This window comes from Myxine glutinosa, chromosome 1 (assembly GCF_964187855.1).
Source record: "Myxine glutinosa chromosome 1, kmMyxGlut1.1, whole genome shotgun sequence".
Taxonomy (NCBI): domain Eukaryota; kingdom Metazoa; phylum Chordata; class Myxini; order Myxiniformes; family Myxinidae; genus Myxine; species Myxine glutinosa.
The window spans coordinates 63,431,630-63,454,979 of NC_136261.1; the positions used below are offsets into that span (position 1 = coordinate 63,431,630).

The window sequence follows — 23,350 nt, forward strand, 5'->3', positions numbered from 1 at the left end:
CATGGCAAACATTAGCAGATGAAGTTGTATTTAACTATACATATGAAACTCAAAATATTATTTTGATATGGAGTCGTTTTGACTCGGATGTTTTGACTGCCCTCTGAGGTTTTGACCCGCAACCACATTTTGTGACCACAACGTATTTTGTTTCAAGGTTTCCAAAGGATAAGGACTTGTGCTCCCGATGGACATCTGCCCTGAGAAGGGAGTCCTTCTACCCCACCCCAGGCACCACAGTTCTGTGCAGTGATCACTTCAATGAGAGTGACTTCGACAGGACTGGTCAAACCGTCCGACTGAAGCCGAAGTACTCGAAGTACTCGATGCATGTCACATGCTTAAACTTGCAAGAAACTGTCTTGGATCCATGAAAATGATGGAGGATGGCAACAAAAAAGTCATCGCGTGGAAATACATCCAGGCACTCTTTGATCTGCAGAAGAGGGAAGGCTTGCGTCTGGGAAATAAGCTCTCCCGGAAACACATCGAGTGGAAGAGCAATGTCATGAAGGTGGACACAGCGCTCAGACATTGAGCACTAGTGTGGCAGATGCAATTCGGTTTTGCAGGGACACTTTGCAACTATCAGAATTTCAGGGCAGTGAGGCTACCTGCCAATACATTGAAACATTGGACAAACTGTTTGACATTCTAAATTCTCGCAATCCATTGGCACGAAACTACAAGGCACCACTCATGACATCACGAGAAGGACTTTTCCTGCCATTCCTGGATACTGCCTACAGTTACTTGTCCAACATCAAAAACATGAATGGTCAAGTTATGACCAATACGCGTTTGAAAACCCCCTTCATTGGTTTCATGATCTGCATAGAGAGTGTCACAATTTTGTATTTCACATATGTCAAACCTGCCTCATCTCCCCTGCGATACCTGCTCACGTACAAAATGAGCCAAGACCACATTGAACTTTTCTTTGGAGCGGTCCGCATTGCATGTGGAAGTGGGAATAACCCAACGGCCCGGCAGTTTGTTGCCGCATATAAGCGCCTCTTGATGCGACATGACATCAAGTCTGCAAGTGGGTTGCCCTTTGTCTGATATGGCGAGTTCACCAACACTTCATGTAAATATTTAAACTGTAAAAGATGTGTTGCATGAGATGTCTATATCTCCGCTCCATTATTCATGTAACAATTACCATGTCCTGTTGAACGTTCCATTGCAACATGTAAGTCTTGTATGTTATGAATAGCAAAAACTTCCGAAACCCAAGAATTGTGTGAGTTAACTACATGACAGCGTTTCATGTCATTTATGTGACTGGTTTCTAGCATCTCGGTAATAGAAACATACACATCTTAGTTACAATATAATGACTGAATTAAGTAACATCATATAACATGACAACAAATCAGATCTTTATATTGAGGAACATTATAGAACAAGCCAAAGAATGGCAAACGACGATGTACCTCAATTTTATAGATTTCTAGAAAGCTTTCGACTCCTTGCCCAGAGAAAGTCTGGGTCATAATGAAGAAATACAGCATACCTGGAAAATTAGTGAACCTTGTAAAAGCCCTTTACCAAGACTTTCAATGTGCGGTCGTCGACCAAGGTGAAACAGAATGGTTCAAGGTGAAGACAGGAGTTAAACAGGGGTGTAACATGTCAGGATTCTTATTCCTACTAGTGGATGATTGGGTCATGAGAAGGACGATAAAGAACACCGAGCGGTAATTTTGGGCACTTTTTTTTCAAACAAGCTCTAAACCATTGGATTCCCCAGGAAAAATGCGTCTAGAATCAACTTCAAACTTAATGAACACCATTTCCTTAAAGAACGGGATTCTGAGCCCGAATATCAGTTCAAATATTAGTATTCTATATTAATTAAATAGTCGGCGGTCCTAAAATTCGCTCCAGCTGCATCATCAGTGCGCCACGCCTTTGCTTTGACAGGCTTTGTTTACAAAACAATCGGCTTCCCAATATGGCCGCCAGACTATTTCCGGTGGCTTCACGGCGGCTAATGCTGCGAGGTGGCCAATTGGCTCTCCATATTATATACCTCCGTGTTTCATTATGGTAAAGGATCAGACTAATAAGATGGATGCCAGCCTCGCTGACAAAAAAGTCATTATACTCCACTTTGAAAGTTCCCAAAAGGCGCGTTCCGGTTACTTCGCCTTCAAATCAGGAATAAAAATGCTTAAGATTGAGAAAATTTGTTTTCTTGACAACCGTTGGTCCGACAGACAAAATATTCACCATCGTATGCGTTCATGTAGAATTTATAGTGATAATTAATACGTCATAGGTCACGTGGTACGGACACCATATTGGAAAACCTAAAAAAAAACTTTGGACATCCATATCTATATCTCCGAAACCGCTTCATGAAAAAAAAAATTCAAACTGTTCATTGTGAAGAACTCTGCATAGGGAATAAGTGTCGTTAACGATGACGTCATTGGTGCCTTCATTATGCCGTCATAATTCGACAAGTGCAACGCTTACTTAGTCTGATCAGTTTGAAATACGCAACGATTGTATTGGAGAATGTAAACTTGTGACGTCATCGGTCACGTGGTCTGGCAGCCATATTGGATCAAATAAAAATAAAAATAAACCTTAAAAATAGAAGAGTCGGCTAACACCAAGTCGACTGCGTGGGGTAAGTATTCTATGAATAGCATCTAGACCTACTTTCAAAATATTTCTCACAAAAAGCGATAGTTTCAAGGCTTATATTGTTTACTTGCTAGTTGCTGCAGTATACGTATCTATTTATATAAAGCAGTAAAGTATGTTTGTTTGTTTGTCCTCTTATAACTCGAGAACTACTCATCGTAGAGCAAAACCAAAGGCATATTCGGAATCAGTACGTCTCAGAGCAACTACAGCACACCTTAAAATTAAAAAAACTTCGCGTTTTAAAATTATGACGTCATCAGCGTATTTCGGAACGTTAATTTTTCAACTTCATATTCGGAATCAGTACGTCCCAGAGAAACTTCGTAACGTTAATTTTTCAACTTCATCCGATTGACATGGGACCAACGGCATGTGACAGAGAGTGAAACATACATGCTACATTTATTTGACGACAATGACTTCCGACTTCCAGGTTCGGAATGCAGGACCAATGCCATTTGACAGGGAATAAAAAATAAATGCGGCATTCATTTGATGACAATGACTTCCGACTTGACTCCCCCCTCCCCCTTCCCCTCCCCCTCCCCCTCCCCCTTCCCCCCTCCCCTCCCCCCCTCCCTTCCCCCCCCTCCCCTCCCCCCTCCCCTTCCCTCCCTCCCCCCTCCCCTTCCCCCCCTCCCCCCTCCCCTTCCCCCCCCTCCCCCTCCCCCTTTCCCCCCCTCCCCTCCCCTCCCCCCCCCCCCTCCCCCTCCCCCTTTCCCCCCCTCCCCTCCCCTCCCCTCCCCCCTCCCCTTCCCCCCCTCCCCTCCCCCTTTCCCCCCCTCCCCCCCTCCCCTTCCCCCCTCCCCCATCCCCTTCCCCCCTCCCTTTTCCCCCTCCCTTTTCCCCCTCCCCCTCCCCCTACCCCTTCCTCTCCCGCACCCCTCCCCTCCCCCCTCCTCCCATTCTCCCCCTCCCCCCTTCCCCCCTCCCCCTCCCCCATCTTCTCCCCTCCCCCCCTCTTCTCCCCACCCCCCCACTTCGCCCCTCCCAACCCTCTCCTCCCCTCCTCCCCCCGTTCCCCTCCCCTCCCCTTCCCCCGCCCCTCCCCTCCACCACCCGGCAATGCCGGGTACTTCTGCTAGTATATGTATATAACAGGTTCGTATGGCGACTGGTTGCATCATTGCTGGGAGTGAGGCTGTGCCACTGATGCAGTGCCCCCTGTTTCCTGTAAGCTGCTACTCATTAATTGTTGACCTTAGAAGGATGGACAGGCTGAATCAACCCACCTGGTGTTGGTTAACGGCACGACAGGGGCTTGAACTCAAGACCCTGAGATCTTAAATGAGCTACCAGAACCGTTAGCCACCACCAACCTTACTTTTATGACTGACATAATACAGGCTTCCATGAGGGCAACCCTACATTATGCACATTTACGGAGAATTATGGTCCTCCTGCCCACTTTAAACCCCATGGACTCGTTATTTTAAAAAATTACCCCCATAAACCTGCCCGTGAACCCCATGAGTACAACCACCAATTTTTCAACTCATTCCGCCCAGCAGTCCAAGTAATATTCCCTCTTTTGGGAATATTAATTCCCCTCCCTCCACCTCCACATGAAAATGGTTGTGCGAGCACATGTTCCAAGAGAACATAGTGAACCACGTGTGCGACGTGGATCTAAAACAGATTTGCTGACACTCAGCGCTCAAAGCCACACTGACAGTCATGACCCAGTGTGTCCGCGCTCAAAGCCACAATGACAGTCATGACCCAGTGTGTCAGCGCTCAAAGCCACACTGACGGTCATGACCCAGTGTGTCCACGCTCAAAGCCACACTGACAGTCATGACCCAGTGTGTCCGCGCTCAAAGCCACAATGACAGTCATGACCCAGTGTGTCAGCGCTCAAAGCCACACTGACGGTCATGACCCAGTGTGTCCACGCTCAAAGCCACACTGACAGTCATGACCCAGTGTGTCAGCGCTCAAAGCCACACTGACAGTCATGACCCAGTGTGTCAGCGCTCAAAGCCACACTGGCGGTCATGACCCAGTGTGTCCGCGCTCAAAGCCACACTGACAGTCATGACCCAGTGTGTCAGCGCTCAAAGCCACACTGACAGTCATGACCCAGTGTGTCCGCGCTCAAAGCCACACTGACAGTCATGACCCAGTGTGTCTGCGCTCAAAGCCACACTGACAGTCATGACCCAGTGTGTCCACGCTCAAAGCCACACTGACAGTCATGACCCAGTGTATCCGCGCTCAAAGCCACACTGACAGTCATGACCCAGTGTGTCCGTGCTCAAAGCCACACTGACAGTCATGACCCAGTGTGTCAGCGCTCAAAGCCACACTGACAGTCATGACCCAGTGTGTCAGCGCTCAAAGCCACACTGACAGTCATGACCCAGTGTGTCAGCGCTCAAAGCCACACTGACAGTCATGACCCAGTGTGTCAGCGCTCAAAGCCACACTGACAGTCATGACCCAGTGTGTCCACGCTCAAAGCCACACTGACAGTCATGACCCAGTGTGTCAGCACTCAAAGCCACACTGACAGTCATGACCCAGTGTGTCAGCGCTCAAAGCCACACTGACAGTCATGACCCACTGTGTCAGCGCTCAAAGCCACACTGACAGTCAGGCAGTCTGAGAGTCCCCAATAACACCACGATTGCTGTTGTGGTGTCCACATACAGCACAGCTGTCACCTGGTGGTTCACCAGCACAGGATCAAGTGGTCATTTGCCCAGCAAGGGACTGAAGAGACTTTGAGAGGAGCAAGGGTGAGCCACATCCACACCCGGACCAGCCTGCACGAACACAGGAGAACCTGACTGACTGTGCGACCATTTTGCGCCTCCCAAAGTCTAAACCGCAGTCTATTTTCATATTGTCGTTATTAATTTATGTCCTGTTCAGGCTGGAGTTCCCCAAGGCAGTGTTCTGGGCCCTGTGCTTTTTCTGGTCTTCATCAATGATCTCTCCGACTCTCTTGAAAATCCTCTCTATCTCTTTGCTGATGACTCTACTCTCTGTCGCTCCATTCTTCATCCCTCAGATCGGCAGTCTGCAGCCTCCTCACTCTCTGCAGACCTGGACAAAATCACAGACTGGGCAAACAAGTGGAACATGTCTTTCAATCCTGACAAATCTCACACTCTTACGATGTCTCTCCGAAAAGACCGACTGGACAACCCTCCCATCTACTTTCTGAATAATCCTCTCCAAGAAGTCCTGTCACTCAAACTTTTGGGTCTCATTATCTGCCATGATCTTTCCTGGGAAAACCACATTTCAAATCTGGCCTCCAAAGCCAGTCGCCGACTGGGCATCCTCCGTCGTGCGAAGTCCTTCCTTGGCACACCTGAGCTCCTCACCACGTACAAGGCTTTCATCCACAGCTCAATGGAATACTGCTCTCCCCTCTGGGCTGGTGCTCCTGCCTCACACCTAGCTCGTCTTCACGCTGTTGAAAGCAAAGCATTCAGAATCATTGAAATCTCCCGCGATGAAGCTAACTCCAAGGGCCTCTCACTCACTCACCGCAGGCAGGTTGGTGGTCTTTCCGTCTTCTACCGACTCCTTTCTGGCCTTGCCCCCCCCCCCCCAGCTCTCTCTGGGCTCTGTCCCGCAAATATTCCTACAGGTCGCACAAGATCTGCCTGCAACCCTCTTTTGGTTAAACTGCCAAAATCAAGACTCTCTGCTCACCTTCACTCCTTCATTCCTCTTTTCTCCCGCCTCTGGAACAAACTCCCTCACTCTCTTCAATCCCACTCCACCCTCCAGGTCTTTAAAACAGCTGTTCACCACCATCTCTTATCTTCCCCCATCCAAAACCTTGATCTTTTCTATCCCTGATAATTTCACCCCAATTCCACTTTTTGAAATACCAACTTCTGTCCTGGAAGTCCTTGGTGTCCTTGTGTTTTATACTTCTCCCACCCCCCCCCCTTCCCACGCCTCCTCCCCCCCACACATCTCCCTGCTCTTAAATGTTGTGTGCTCTCAAGTGTTTGTGTGCTTCCCATTCTCTTGACTTCCGCTCCCTCTTTTTATATATTTTGTTTGTCTGGTTGATTTGTTTGTGAAGTAAATGTCAGCTCTTTCACGAGCCTCGATTCAGTATACAAAATTGCTCCCTTACTTTGCCCCCTTTTCATTATCCATGAAACCTGTTATTTTTAAGTGTATTTATTGTGCATTTGAGCCACAGAGCCCCCATCCAGCATAAGCAAATGTCCCTCAAAATTGTTTGAGTGTGCTGAAACCACCAAATGGGAAAAATCAATTAATCCAGTCGTGTGTGCAGAATTTGGGAGTTATCGCTGGCAATCTCGTGTTCGTGAGACCGAGTCCGTTATGATTATGTACTACGATAATTTCCCTGCAGACAATGTGCGTATTTTATTATGACTTGCAATACCCACTCCCACCAGGATCGGCGCTGTGATCAGTTGTAAAACCGCGCTTCCCGCTCAGTCGACGATTTTGGTTGAGCTAAGTTAACTTCATGTACTCCCATACGTGTTACCCTGCGAAGGTGGACGGAGGTCATGTTTTCACCCCTGCCTGTCTGCTTGAGATATCCTGCTCACTGTCAAACAGTCTCCTGTTCAGGCTGGAGTTCCCCAAGGCAGTGTTCTGGGGCCTGTGCTTTTTCTGGTCTTCATCAATGATCTCTCCCACTCTCTGGAAAATCCTCTCCATCTCTTTGCTGATGACTCCACTCTCTGCCGCTCCATTCCTCATCCCTCAGATCGGCAGTCTGCAGCCTCCTCACTCTCTGCAGACCTGGATAAAATCACAGACTGGGCAAACAAGTGGAACATGTCTTTCAATCCTGACAAATCTCACTCTTACGATGTCTCTCCGAAAAGACCGACTGGACAACCCTCCCATCCACTTTCTGAATAATCCTCTCCAAGAAGTTCTGTCACTCAAGCTTTTGGGTCTCACTATCTGCCATGATCGTTCCTGGGAAAACCACATTTCAAATCTGGCCTCCAAAGCCAGTCGCCGACTGGGCATCCTCCGTTGTGCGAAGTCCTTCCTTGACACACCTGAGCTCCTCACCACATACAAGGCTTTCATCCGCAGCTCAATGGAATACTGCTCTCCCCTCTAGGCTGGTGCTCCTGCCTCACACCTAGCTCGTCTTCACGCTGTTGAAACCAAAGCTTTCAGAATCATTGGAATCTCCCGCGATGAAGCTAACTCCGAGGGCCTTTCACTCACTCACCGCAGGCAGGTTGGTGGTCTTTGTCTTCTACCGACTCCTCTCTGGCCTTCCTCCCCCAGCCCTCTCTGTGCTCTGTCCCCCAAATATTCCTACAGTTCACACAAGATCTGCCAGCAACCCTCTTATGGTTAAACTGCCAAAATATAGGCTCTCTCCTCACCTTCACTCCTCTTTTCTCCCACCTCTGGAACAAACTCCCTCACTCTCTTCAATCCCACTCCTCCCTCCAGGTCTTTAAAACAGCTGTTCACCACCATCTCTTATCTTCCCCCATCCAAAACCTTGATCTTTTCTACCCCCGCTAATTCACCCCAGATACACTTTTTTGAAATTCCAACTTCTTTCCTGGAAGTCCTTGCAGTGTTCATATGTTTTATACCTCTCCCACCTCCCCCCAAGCCCTCCCCCTATCACATTTCTCTCGATATCCCTGCTCTCAAATGTTGTGTTTGTGTCCTTCCTCCTCTCTCCCCATCTTGTCTACCACTCCCCTTATTTTGTGTTTTATGTGTCTGTTTGATTTTTTGTGTGATTAATGTTAGCTCTTTCACGAGCCTTGATGTTGTATACAAAAAATAATAAAAAAATAAAATAAGAAGTTGTGGACAGATTGGGAGAAAAGCTGGACAGGTTGGATGTGTGACAAGGACAACTTGATTAGATTTTGGTTCAGGTCTGGATCCAGGTCTGGCCTATCAGTGGGATACAAAACGAAAACTGTTCAGCCTGTGGAGGGATGCTCTCTACTGAGTGCCGTTGTAGTTTACAATGTGTCAACAAGAACCCCCAAAATGCAGTACTTTAAGATTACAAATAAAATACACCCCTCCCCCCCCATCCCCCCAAAAGAGATCATCCACCTCAAAAATAAAAAACCAACACAGACCAGAGGACCAGCTTCTGACAACTATAATGTTGAAATCAAGCAATGTAATCATTGATACAATTATGACACCACATATTTTCCTGAACGAACAATCAGAATCTTTCCGGAAAAGCAAAAACGAGTGGATTTATTGCTTTTTGAAGATGCTTTAATGAAGGAAGGACCCGATTTAAACATGCTGCCAAAGTTTCGTGAATGGACGTCATCATTTCAACTTCTGAAAAAGGCTTTTTGCCACCTGTGGAAAAAGTGCAAAACAACGTTGAAACATTAAAAAAAAAAAGAAACATTCATTATTATAGATGATATTAAAAAGTGAAAGGAGAACAATTTTTATTCCCAAAAATGAAAACAATCCTGAAAAGTTGAAAACTGACTGAAGGAAAACAAAAAAGGGCAAATTTCACACAAATGATGGTTAGAAATGAAACTGTAGCCAAAGAAATGGATTTCCCCAAGCTCACACAATGATCAACACAGTGCAGCATGTCCATGAGCTCCTGCATGCAGGTCTCCGTCGTTTTTTTACGCGAGTTCACACGTTCTGTGCAAGTCTCCAACTCTTCCACGAAAGGTGTGCACTTGCTCGTCGCGCGACACTCTGCCCGCAGGGTATCATGAGGATCCTGCACGATCACAAGATGTGAATGTCACCCCAGCATGAACAAGACTGAGCATTTCATACAAACCATATCGGGGTGTATATAGAGTACAGTAGATCTGAGAATATGAATGATCTATATGAAAGCAGATCTGCACACATACCACAGACCCAGCCTCTCCAATCCTTTATGAAACAGGTGAGACAAAAAGTAAATTATTCCAATCACAGGAGACAGCGCTCTATACACCACTTGATAGGTCCAATAGGACTAAGCTCCGTTCATTGTGCGAGGCCAATTTGATTTCCAGCAATTAAATGCCAATACCTTTACCTTATACAGGTATTAATCGCTGCTGAAGGTCATTGAACAAGAGGAATAAGTTGCTTATTTCTTTTTGGCATTCCCACCTGCGCCCACAGCTGTGATGCTGGAATTGCATGTTCAAATCCCATTTCCTGGGTTCATTTATCAATTTTTTTCCTATCATTCTTGTGATTCATGAAGAAGTACAATTACATCAGAGAATGTTGTTGCCGTGAATCGATACACATATTTTCAACTGTTTGCGTTTGTTACTTTGCGAAAATCGAACATTTTTCAAACATATTGGTCGTCCTTGTGCGTTATTCTGTCTGTTTGTCTGCATGTCTTAGTCTGTTTGTCAATCGCCTACAGGTCACAATTTTGAACCAATCTTTACGAAACTTCACCAAATGGTAGAGTTGGTCATAACGAAGAAGCCTATTGATCGTGAGGTCAAAAGGTCAAAGGTCACCAACTGTCAAATTTCTAAAATCCTCAATTTTCATCCGATTGACCTGAAATTTGGAAGAGCATTTGCATATCAGGTCATGAATTCAACTACCAATTATTTTTGAGGTTAACATAGGCCAAAGGTCAACAACTTCTTGGGTGAAGTTTATAAAATCCTCAATTTTCATCTCATTGACTTGAAATTTGAACAGGATTTGCATATCCGGTCACTTAATTCAACCACCAATTGTTTTTGAGATTAACATAGACCAAAGGTCAACAACTTATTTTAGGGATTTAGCAAGTATCGTGCTATGCAAAATGTGGTGAAAATGTAAGTTGAACCCAGGTGTGACGCTCACTTAAACCACTGGGCGGTGTCTATAAGACCTCGGGACGTCCGCGACTCGAGGCCACTCCTGCGACTTTATACAATGACATGTAGAATTGAATGGTACGTACCCACTTATATTCTAGGCTTGCTGGCATTGACTGATATATCCAATCTTTCTCATATGATGCCTTGATCCTGACATATATATGTTGCATGGTGTATTTTACAGGATGATGTTACGATCTAATTGAAATTAAACCTATCTATGGGACGAGTTGTGGATTTGGTTGATTTTCACAACACTTAATTTCAATTAGATCGTCGGAAATGGCGGGACACGAGTCTTGCGATGGCCGGATGAACACAGATCACAGACGAGCGTTCCCGACATTCTCCGCGCTCCTGCGAGGCCCACCTAGGAGAAGAATGACCGGCGGAGGACCCGTCGAGCTAGCTCCAGCTACGGAGCTCCGACTACTCTCGCCGCCGGTCTGCCTCAAAAGGACCAAATGCGATGGGGACCTCGCAAGCCTTTTGCGGGACCGCGTCGTCAAAACGCGAACTGCTCTCCTGAGGCCCGAACGCCGGAGCAGGCATGACGGACTCCGGCAAGACGCCTGGAGAACGATGCTACTGGGCAACGTCCTGCGGCCGAAACCCCGTCGGAACGACGGACCCGCTTGGAGCCGACGGCCCGACCAACTGATTTGCGTGCCTCGGCCCGAGATGAGATGACCACGCGAGTGTTCACGACTCCCTCGACTGTCATGCCGCGCTCGGAAGCACCTCCACGCGCGAATCGCGCGCGCGGCACCCGTCGCGTGCACTGCTCTGTGAGGCCTACGATTCCGATCGCTGCTCGGAATCACCTCCTCCTACGCGACGCCGCACGCTGCACCCGTCGCGTGCACTACTCTGTGCCCGACCGAACGCTGCTCAGAAGCACCTCCCCGCGCGAATCGCGCGCGCTGCACCCGTCGCGTGCACTAATCTGTGAGGCCTACGAGAGGCCTACGATTCCGATCGCTGCTCGGAATCACCTCCTCCTACACGCAGCCACGCTGCGCCCAACGCGGGCACCACTCTGCGAGGCCGGCGATTCCAATCGCTGCACGTCGGAATCACCTCCTCCCACGCAAAGCCACGCTGCGCCCAACGCGGGCACCACTCTGCGAGGCCGGCGATTCCAATCGCTGCACGTCGGAATCACCTCCTACGCGCAAATCACGCACTGCGCCCTTCGCGGGCACCACTCTGCGAGGCCGGCGATTCTGATCGCGGCTCGTCGAAATCCCACCTACATGTGGCTACTCAACGAGGCCGGCGAACTCCGCTGCCCGGAATCGCCTCAATGGAGGCTCGCTTGGCACCATTCGAGGACTCGCCGCAGCACGGATGAGTTTCTAAGGACGTCGAGCGGGACCTTCATAGCCTTTCACGACACTCGGGCTTATGCTTATGATAGATGATCGTATACCATGTGTATTCTATATGACTAACTATGTCTAAAACTCCGGACAAAACACGGCCCGAAAGCTAAACAAACGAGACGCTACTTCAGGGCGTGATATGTATTCGATCCTTTGACCCAAAAGCTAACAAACGAGACGCTACTTCAGGGCGTGATATGTATTCGATCCTCTGACCCGAAAGCTAACAAACGAGACGCTACTTCAGGGCGTGATATGTATTCGATCCTTTGACCCGACAGCTAAACAAACGAGACGCTACTTCAGGTCATGCAGTCTATCGCTGCCAAGCATGCTCGCCCTCTCGACTCGGCGTGCTCGCCCTCTCGACTCGGCGAAGCCGCACTGGTTCAACGGGCCGAGCTCAACTTTCGGTTTCCCTCGTACGCGGTGCGCCCTAGATAATACTTTTCACTCGTCGGCCGGGTTCGTATTCCGTACACCGATCTCGAGCCCGCTCGAATGCTGCTGCCCAATGGACGCGAGACTTTAGATTTCGGAGTGCTACTTTACTCCGTCTGGGGATACCGCTCAGCTGGAACTCGCCGTCAAACCCGCCCGCACGCGCCCGAACCAATTGATGACATCATCGACTAAATCACGCGTTTGCTTTACAGCGCCATTTAACTGTTTCCCGTGCTTGCGTCATCAGAGTTCGTCTACCTGGGTACCTCTACAGATAGCAGAAATACTCAATCTGACCGCCCCTGCCCGAAAGTGCGTGTCATAACGTGGCGGCCTTCGAGGGCGACTAGCCAACATCGAGGACTTATGCCGTTAATCGATAAGGCACGGGGCATTTGGGGGTGCACGGTGACCCCATGACACGGTGACATTGAGCGTTGCGCCCGACTCCCTCGTCTCCTGAGCAAGCCACGTGGGCACCGGCCCGCCGGATCGCCCTTGACTCTGGGCTTGTTGCTTCTAGGACAGGTCTCCTGGCTCGCCTCCACACATTTCGAGACTGCGAGACGCCTCGCCCGGCCACTGCCTGATTGCGTTCCCTCTGACCCAGACTGTGAAGGTCGCTCGACTTCGGTGCGCTGTGCGCGGCTGTTATCTCACACTTCACGACGGGGGGCGGGGGGGGGGGGGGATGGATGAGTGAGGGGGTGAGATGATGGTCCATCCATCCGGGCCATCCTCTTGGATGTCGATCCATCCATCCGGGCCATCCTCTTGGATGTCGATCCATCCATCCGGGCCATCCTCTTGGATGTCGATCCATCCATCCGGGCCATCCTCTTGGATGTCGATCCATCCATCCGGGCCATCCTCTTGGATGTCGATCCATCCATCTGGGCCATCCTCTTGGATGTCGATCCATCCATCTGGGCCATCCTCTTGGATGTCGATCCATCCGGGACGTTTTCCATTTCTCGATCTCGACGTTTTCTCTCCGGGACAATCCCTCCGGGACGGTAGCCGGTATAGCTGCGTAGTCAATAGGACGGGCCATGGATACAATCCATCCGGGACGTATCTCGGTAGCCGGTACGGCCGAACGGGCCATGGATGGACAATCCATCCGGGACGTTCTCTCGGTAGCCGGTAGCTGGTATAGCCGATCTTCTCCGATCCTCTGCGCGCTGTGCTGCAGGTCGGGAGATTCTGCGCGCTTCGCTGGGAAGGCGCATTTCGGTCGTTTTGTGCGTCGTCGTAATCTGCCATGCCGGTCGTTCGGGCAGCCTTCGGAGGGCACTCGTGGCAAACGTTTTGCTTGAAACTATTTGCCGGAGCTTGTAATTCGTACGCGCTGCCGTCAGAGAGCGCTCGAGTCTCGTGATTTCAAAACAGGGGGACTCCGGGGTATCGCGTAACTCTCGTTATGGCTCTCGTCGGTTCTCTCCCTCGGCAATTCCATGACATGGATCTAATGTGGATCGACCATGTACCCTTGGGAGCCAAGGCAGGTACAGGCTTACTGTAATGGACTTACTGTAATGGCCTCCTGTCATGTAATCTTACTTACTGTTACAACTCCTAGGCCGGTACAGACTTACTGTAATTGACTTACACTGTCATGGCCTCCTGTCATGTAATCTTACTTACTGTTACAGCTTACTGTAGACATGGCTTACTGATTTACACATCTTCCACATCGACACATCTGCCTGAAATGTGTTGCATTGCGACGAATGGACATTCGCTCTTCGACAAGGTACACCTTACGTGCAAGGTACACCTTATGTAATGAGTTGCATATCGAAAAGGTACACCTTATCCAGCACATAGGCCTGTGAGACTAGACTATTGTGACCCACAGGCTCATCGTCTGCCAGTATCGGACATGTTTGCTAACCAGGCTATGAGTGCGCCTAGAGAACATCTGCCGTCCCTCCCTTCGCCTGATACACCCCTGCCTGAAGCGGTGAGGGCACTGAGGTGCCCCTCCGACACCTGCCTCCAGCGGATACTCCGAAGCAGGGGACTCCGGATTTGGGGACGTCGTACCCGGTAGTTTCCGAACCTGTGCTGGCAGGGTAATTCGCCACACTGACCTCTACGGATGGACCAACTGACCTGTACTACTGATAATGGATTTGTTTCGTATAGCGCTTTCCAGGAAGCCCTAAAGACGCTTTGACAGTGTGCGAAACATAACACAATGGCGCAAAGACAAGAATCAATAGGGATATTTCTTTGACACCCTAATAAATGATACAAGGACTTCCTCTACCCATTAATGCTGACGCGCGCTCGCTTCCTGCCTAGTGGCAGCATAGTTCTAACGGCGGGGAGAATGTGGTGAAAATGTAAGTTGAACCCAGGTGTGACGCTCACTTAAACCACTGGGCGGTGTCTATAAGACCTCGGGACGTCCGCGACTCGAGGCCACTCCTGCGACTTTATACAATGACATGTAGAATTGAATGGTACGTACCCACTTATATTCTAGGCTTGCTGGCATTGACTGATATATCCAATCTTTCTCATATGATGCCTTGATCCTGACATATATGTTGCATGGTGTATTTTACAGGATGATGTTACGATCTAATTGAAATTAAACCTATCTATGGGACGAGTTGTGGATTTGGTTGATTTTCACAACACACAACATATTTATTGTTTGTGTGTTCATTTGTACGTTACTCTTCACGGCCAAACCATAACACCTAGAGCCCCCAAATTTTGGGTGTACGTACTTCAGAATCTGGGCAAGGTTTTAAGCTACCGCATGTTGGCATTGACGTCCGTTGTCAGGCTAAATACCGTTATAAAGTGTATATTGGGAAGTGGGACAGGCAGTGCTGCCACTGGCCCACAGGCAAAAGATAACCACCATAATGCCAATAACTCCATATAGCTTTTCAATGTCCAACACCTCCCGCAACCACCGCCGGGAAAAGCTAACCCAGCTGGGCCAGGCATGCCATAAATAAACAAGAGTGGGGTTGGAGTGGGGTGACAACATAATTATTCACCTCAAGTTCTTCTTCCTCTTCCTCTTCCTCCTACAACGACAAGAAACGCATTAAGTATCACACTGTTAACAGCATTAGCAGGCAGGCAAGAACATATAATCCAATCTATAACGAAAAGGGGACACATCCGTGTGTGTGTATGTGTATGTGTATGTGTATGTGTGTGTGTGTGTGTGTGTGTGTGTGTGTGTGTGTGTGTGTGTGTGTGTGTGTGAGTGTGACGGGAAGAAGAACAAGCAGCATGACCTCAAGCTTTAGCAGTTCCTGTTGTCAGAATAACACAAATGGTACCGTTGGAAAGCTAATAATCGATTAAATTGATGAGAAAGCTAAAAACAATTTATTTGGAACAAAAATGTGTCCATTTAATCTTAAAGGTTCCCCGTTTTAAAAGGCTGGCTTTCCGGCATTGACGAAACGAACTTAATATTGCGGTTCAAATGGTAACGTATTATTCTACCATGGAAGGAACCCTTTCGAAAACACGGAAGGAGCACGCAAAATACATGACTTTCAAAATGATGTAATCTGCCCCCAGGATGCTTGGTGTGCATGTGCGAAAAATCCCAAGAAACGGCTGTCTTCAGGGTACCATCAAGTATATTGTGTGTGTGAGATGAGGATTTTTACATAAAATGGTTCATGAAGCTTCCAAAATAATCTGTGAAAATTCATAGAAAGGTACCGAGAGAAAGGGCTATTCCTCTGTACAACGAAGGAAATGGAGAACTTTCTCAGCGCGACGAACGGGAAGCTGCTCATCGGACAAACTCCCAACCATGTGGGCCAGTGCAAGGCCCGAGTGGACAGACGTGTGCCACACAAACCCCCAACAGATCACTACCAGTGAATGGACTTCACTGGTAGGGAATATTGAACCTTTGGACCATTTGGGGTAAGTTTAAAATTATTTATTATGTTTGGAGGGGGAGGGAGACGGGATGGGAGCTACGAGAGCTGATATAAAAGAAATTAATAAATTGTTTGGTAAGGAAGTGTGTGTGTGTGTGTGTGTGTGTGTGTGTGTGTGTGTGTGTGTGTGTGTGTGTGTGTGTGTGTGTGTGTGTGTGTGTGTGTGTGTGTGCGCGCGCTGTCGCTTGCTTGTTTTAACAGGAAATGCTTGAACTCATCAGGGATGTGCCGGGGGCCATGGCAAGTTATTATATAAAAGCATAGGGAGAATACCCCTGGCGCTCACCTGGTAGAATAAACAGAATACTGCACCGACTAAGGGTATTTTAAACCAATTTCAATGGTAGCCAGAAGACAGGGCAGCATGTAGAAACATACCAACATAATCATAAGACTTTAAACAAACAAACAAAAAAATACCTATTTTGGGGGGAAACCCACCCTCCCCCAACCCCATATACCTCCTAAGACCCCAATTTTTCTAATACCTTGAACAAACATTAGTACATCATGGGTGGTGAAGGTTGTGGTGAAGTTTCATCGAAATTGCATGTGTAGTTTCTCAGAAGAAAGCAAATACCTATTTTGGGGGGCAACCACCCGGAGACCCCGAAAGGGCAGATTTTTTTTTAATGCCGTGAACAAACTTTGGTATATCATGGGTGGTGATGGTTGTGGTCATGTTTCATCAAAATTGTGTGTGTAGTTTCAGAAAAGAAAGCAAATACCTATTTTGGGGGGCAACTCCCTGTAGATCCCCAAAGGAGCAGATTTTTTTAATGCCGTGATCAAACTTTGGTACATCATGGGTGGTGAAGGTTGTTGTCAAGTTTCATCGAAATAGTGTGTGTAGTTTCAGAGGAAAAAGCGAATTCCTATTTTGGGTGTGAAACCTGGATCCACTTTGGCTCCGGTAAACCCCTTTAAAGTCCGATTTTTTTTTAATGTCGTTAACAAACTTTAGTCACAACACAACAAATATCATTTATGCCAAATTTGGTCGCAATCCCTTCAGCGGTTTCGGAGAAGAGGTTTCAAGTGTTTACCGACTGACGGACGGACGACGCGCCATCGCATAAGCTCTCCTGAACTTCGTTCCAGGTGAGCTAACCAGGAGTGCGTTCCATTACCAATCAGCTTGCTATCACTTGCCAAGCCAGTCGATCCTTATCAACCGTTTGTGTTTTAAAACAAGCGAGCCAATTGGTGAGCGCTCTGCAAGCTGAGTAGTAATGAACACACCTGGACTTCAACCTTCAGAGATCCCTTACAGCAATGCTTTAATGTTACCCTGAAAACCAGTCGGTATAGATTCAATCAGATATTTAAAAGTTAACATACAAAACTATTTTAAACTTCAACAAGCTGCACGTGACACAAATATGAATTATTATTTATTTATTTCATTTATTTACAAGTGAACGCAAGTGTACTTCCCAAAAAATTATTACTATTTTGTATATATACAGTCATGTGAAAAAGTAAGTACACCCCACGTAAAGTTTTGACTTTTTCAACATATTTCAACATACAGCTATTTGATCTTCATTTCAACAATATTGATAGATAAAGCTGATATAATTAACAAATATCATGAAACATTGACATTTTGTAGTCCATTGTATAATTTAAATAAACATAAATGCAAATTTCGCATGTGGAAAAAGTAAGTACACCCCTAAATTTATCACTACTTCGAATACCTAAAATTAGAACCAGGTGCACCAGCTCAGGTGCAAATGATTAGAACATCGTTGGAGAGGATCTTGGAGGAACCTGTCTTATTTAAACCTCAGACATTTCGTTTGGTTTGCTCTTTGTTGTTGAAGTGTGCGGCGTCACCATGCCTAGATCAAAAGAGCTCTCTGAGGCCTCCAGAAAGAAGGTTATAGATGCCTACGAGTCTGGGAAGGGATTTAAAAAGATCTCCAAACAATTTGAAATCAATCATTCGACTGTCCGGAAGATCATCTACAGGTGGAGAAGATTCCAAACAATTGCCAACTTGTTCAGGCCAGGCCGCCCCAGCAAGTTCAGCCCGAGAGCAGACCGCAAGATGCTGAAAGAAGTCTCGAAGAACCCCAGAATGTCATCACGGGACCTCCAGGTAGCTCTTGCCACTGTTGATGTCAAAGTGCACGAGTCTACCATTAGAAAGAGGCTGCACAAATTTGATCTACATGGGAGGTGTGCCAGGAGGAAACCGTTGCTGTCCAGAAAGAACATCAGGGCTCGACTAAAGTTTGCCAATGAACACCCAGGCAAAGACCAGCACTTCTGGAACAATGTGCTCTGGACAGATGAGTCAAAGGTAGAGCTATTTAGCCACAGTACTAGAAGACATGTTTGGCGAAAACCAAAGACAGCATTTGACCACAAGAACCTGATACCAACTGTAAAGCATGGTGGTGGAAATATTATGGTTTGGGGCAGCTTTGCTGCATCAGGGCCTGGGCAGCTCACCATCATAGAATCCACTATGAATTCTTCATTGTACCAGAGGGTGCTTGAGGATAATGTGAGGCCATCTGTCGGAAAGTTGAAGCTCAACCGAAGGTGGACCTTGCAACATGACAATGACCCTAAACATACCAGTAAATCCACCAAGGAATGGCTGAAAAGAAAGAAATGGAGGGTTCTGGAATGGCCAAGTCAAAGCCCGGATCTAAATCCCATCGAGATGTTGTGGGGGATTTGAAACGAGCTGTGCATGCAAGAAACCCCTCAAACATCACACAGCTGAAAGAATTCTGCATGGAGGAGAGGGCAAAAATTTCTCCCAGTCGATGTCAGAGACTGGTAGACAGTTATAAGAAATGCCTACTTGAGGTTGTTTCTGCCAAAGGGGGCAATACCAGCTATTAGAGCCAAGGGTGTACTTACTTTTTCCACATGCGAAATTTGCATTTATGTTTATTTAAATTATACAATGGACTACAAAATGTAAATGTTTCATGATATTTGTTTTGTTATATCACCTTTATCTATCAATATTGTTGAAATGAACATCAAATAGCTGTATGTTGAAATATGTTGAAAAAGTCAAAATTTTACATGGGTTGTACTTACTTTTTCACGTGACTGTATGTGTGTGTGTGTATATATATTATATATATATATATATATATATATATATATATATATATATATATATATATATATATATATATAGTCGCGGCTCATGGAAGAGCTAATATTATTACACTGAGCAGATCAGGATGTAACAGGACAAAAGGAGAGAGAGAGAGAGAGACAGAGACAGAGACAGAGAGAGAGACAGAGCAGGGGTTGGGGAACACCAACAGCAGAGTTGAAGGCCAAGATTGAGGGAGATGGACAAGCAATGGGGGGGGGGGGGGGGGGGGCATAAGAGGATGCATGGGGTGGACAAAATGGATACAGAAGGTAACTCTCAGGAGAGAAGACTGGAATTTTTTAAGGAGGAGGGATTGGGGTGGAAGGGGAGGGGAGAAGGGGTTAACTACCAAGGGTAGAAAATATAATGGTTCTTGATTGTGGACGATCGGAGATGCTGGTGAACAGCTGTCTTGAAGACCTGGAGGGAAGAATGAATGACATTGAAGAGGATGTGAAAGTTGTTTAACAGGTGGAAAAAAGAGGAAGAAACGAGTGAAAGTGAGTAGTGTTTCTGGATTTAGGTAGTTTCACAAGATGTGTCGATGGTGGCCGGTGTGTGCAATGGAAAAACCTGGGGGTGGGGGAAGGGCAAAGCACAGTAAGACCAGAGGGTACAAGACCAGAAAGGAGGCGGTAGAATATAGAGAGAGACCACCGACCTATATGTGATGGTGAAGTGAGAGACCCATAGACTCGGCTTCATCGCGGGAGATTTCAACAATCTTGAAAGCCTTGGTTTCCACAGCATGAAGGTGTGCGACACGGGAGCCAGCCCAGAGCAGGACTCCATCAAGGTGCGAATGAAGGCCTTGTCTGTGAATAGGAGTTAATATGTGCCAAGGAAGGATTTTGCATGACCGAGAATGCCCGGTTGGCTGCTTTGGAGGCCAACTTTAAAATGTGTTTGGCCCAAGAAAGATCATGGCTGATAGCGAGACCCAGGAGTTCAAATGAATGAACTTCCTCAAGAGGATTGTTAATATAAGCTATAAGGGGAGGGAGGATTGACAGACGGTCCCTTCAGAAATAGAGATGGTGAGAATGTGAGATTTGTCAGGATTGAAAGACATATTCCAGGTGTTTGACGATCTTGTGATTTTTTTCAAGGTCTGAAGAGATGGAAGAGGCTGCAGCCTTCCTGAAGGATGAGGGATGACACAGCAGAGGGTGGAGTCATCAGCAAAAAAAGGAAGGTGGAGTCATTATTTACGACACTTTCCATGATAGTGATACTCAGGACTGTCAGGATGCAAATACATTATTTTTATTTTACTTATTTTACTACTATATATATATATATATATATGACCTTTGAATGAACAAATTTGTAAGTACATATATAAGTAATGTAACAAATGTTTTACTGTAATTTCCCATTCATAGACGAGTGGAGTAGTGTCCAATCAAGGTTGACAAAGTGTGCCGTTTTGAAACATTCCCCGAAATAATCAGTGTTATTGGCATATCGAGAGCCCCTCAAAATCAATCAAAGATTCCCGCGCGGTTATATTTCATGTCGAAACTGCCTGTGATCATCCATTAGTGTAAGCAACACGCAGCGCTCCGAACGTCCTTCATAATACAGTCAGTGTCACCCACCTCTGGCTGAGCGGCCGCGCTGACCTTCTCCAAAAACCTCGCCATTGGCAACAAACGTGCGTCTTCCTGAGGCGATTTCGACACCAATGTCCTTGATTTTTAACTGAAATATGCCCTTGAACGATTCAGCGTGTCCTTCTACCTCTTCTGCAAGTAGTGAAAGAGAAGACGATGAAGAGGAAGAAGCCTAAGTAGAAGGAAAAAAAATCTTGGGTATTAACATCCGGTTTAAGCGGAAACTGTCCAATCCTATATTCTTGTAAATTATTGCATACCTCTTCAGAATTATATATTCGAAGCGCCATCGTGTTTAAATAGTTTCATATGTGAACCATAAAACAATACGACTTGCTGAGCAAATTACAAGCAGTGCGCAGAGGGCTCAGAGATTATACACCGCTCCTCGGGAACGAGCTCACAAGCCCATCGCTTGGATTTTGAAGGTGCTGAAAGAGGAAGAAGAAACAGTGTAGGCCACGCCCAAAATAAACCCCGCGTTATGATTTTACGAAAGCTATGCGAGAGGTGGATGTTTCTTTCACGATTTCCGTCCTGTATGTATAATTGCATAATATCGCATCTACATTCGGTTTTGGCGGCATCAATGATGTTGAGGTGAGACATGTTGGGCTTGGCTCTGGAGGAATGGCGTTCGTGCTTGTGTTTTCATCGACGTTTAGATCTTTACGGATCCAAACGTTGTTTAACCTCGTGCACCATTTTTAAGTAGAGATCGTAAACTCTCTAAAGGGTAAAGGTAGGTCGAGGTATTACAGGGTGGAGTCGTAGAGAGGGAGGCAGTCCAGTATTACCTGTATTAAGATGGCAGGAGGTTGTAAGATAGGTAAACGATTGTGGTACAAATGTTACTGTACAACAGTACAAGGTAGGAGGCGACATCGATTACTGTGCTGTATTTGCTTTAATATTTTTTTAACCTTATGAATGTTTATTAGTTTTTATTGTAGTTATGGAGCCTAAGTCCTCATTTTGTCTGCTCAAGCAAAGCAAGCTTTAAGTTTAAAAAAAATGTCTTTCACCGATTCTTCCCACAAATCACCTGAATGCTTGGATGATGGACATTCACTGGTTTGAGAAGCTTCAGCTTGGAACAGCGAGTGGGAGGATGAATGGGGGAGGAAGATGGGGATGATGGGGACAGGGTGTGTGTGTGTGTGTGTGTGTGTGTGTGTGTGTGTGTGTGTGTGTGTGTGTGTGTGTGTGTGTGTGTGTGTGTGTGTGTGTGTGTGTGTGTGTGTGTGTGTGTGTGTGTGTGTGTGTCTGTATGTGTCTGTATATATATTGTTGTGGATATGAGGACTGTAAATATATTTTTTATTGTGTGCTGTATGATTATTATTATTGTTGTTGTTGTTGTGCTGTGCCTCTTGCCTCCGGAGCTGTGTAAGACCAAAAGGGCGTCCCATAGTCCACAAGCATACACGTCAGCCAATCATAGGATATTCATGTTCGATAGTTATATCTTATTCTGTGTATTAGTGTAAGGCTGTGTCTTCCATTAATTGAAATACTCCATTGCACCAGTGAAAGAGAATAGACCCCCTTTCCTTCCCATCCCAAAAATCCCCATTTAATATTGCATCCCCGCTCGTCATTGCCGAGCACCAAATGACCTAATATTACCTCCCCTCCAATAACCGCCATTGACCATGGGCTTTGAGTCGGAGAAGAAAGGCGTGCTCCACCTCGTCATAGAGGGGAGGAGTGAGCCAGCCCCGAACAACCAACCAAGTACAAGGGGTTCGGCTTGGGAGGGCGGAGAGAGAACGCTCGGGGAGGTTCGCGAAGGTTCGAGGGTGTGGCCCTATATAACCCGCGGCCCCGACGGCCGACGCCCCCAGGAGAGTTGAGTTGAGTAAGGGATCCCTGAAAGAGCAGTTTCAGCCACCGCAGCTTCAGCCACAGCAGTTTCAGGCACCGCAGCTTCAGCCACAGCAGTTTCAGCCACCGCAGCTTCAGCGCCAGCAGCTTCGGGGCCTTGACGGCAGTTTCGAGCGGGGCCGCGAAGGAACGGCGGCTGCTAAACGCGCCAATCGAGAGAAGGCGGCGGCTGCTCATCCCCGTCCTGACCGTGCTGCGGTTCCAGCTGGACCTTCCTCCCCCTCCAGCCATCCACCTCCTGCAATATTCCTGCAATTCCCCGTGTGAGTCGTCTTTGTTTGTTCTGTCCTGGGGTAGGTAATTAAGTCTGTATAAGCTAGTATTTTCCCTGTGTCTCTAAAAGCTTCTGTATATTATTTTCTTATCTTTCCTTCTCCTTGGTTATTTTGAGCCTGTAAATAGTAAATAAATTCAGTAGTATTTTCCAACCTTTTTGTCTTCGTTTTCCTCTTGCATTGCG

The 23,350-nt window shown here is 46.9% G+C and overlaps 2 protein-coding genes across 10 annotated transcripts in view; one reads left to right on the forward strand and one right to left on the reverse strand.

Annotated features, from left to right (window-relative positions):
• Positions 1–8,757: 8,757 nt before the first annotated feature.
• On the reverse strand, positions 8,758–21,203 carry UQCRH (ubiquinol-cytochrome c reductase hinge protein). Its single transcript, XM_068103572.2, has 4 exons — positions 20,989–21,203; positions 15,340–15,369; positions 9,215–9,376; positions 8,758–8,988 (listed from the first exon to the last, which is right to left on the reverse strand). The coding sequence occupies exons 1-4, from the start codon at positions 21,031–21,033 to the stop codon at positions 8,956–8,958; spliced, it is 270 nt and encodes an 89-aa protein (XP_067959673.1). The 5' UTR covers positions 21,034–21,203; the 3' UTR covers positions 8,758–8,955.
• Positions 21,204–21,433: 230 nt separating this feature from the next.
• LOC137417668 (chloride channel CLIC-like protein 1) overlaps positions 21,434–23,350 on the forward strand; it is a 58,102-nt gene continuing 56,185 nt past the window's right edge. Inside the window, exon 1 of one of the 9 annotated variants that reach the window (XM_078772486.1) lies at positions 21,434–21,603. Coding sequence is in view for 2 of the 9 variants with exons in the window: in XM_068103563.2 (XP_067959664.2) it covers positions 21,505–21,513 (9 nt within the window). In the remaining 7 variants the exon portion in view is untranslated. The other 8 variants (XM_068103560.2, XM_068103563.2, XM_078772501.1 and 5 more) reach the window with 8 other exon arrangements.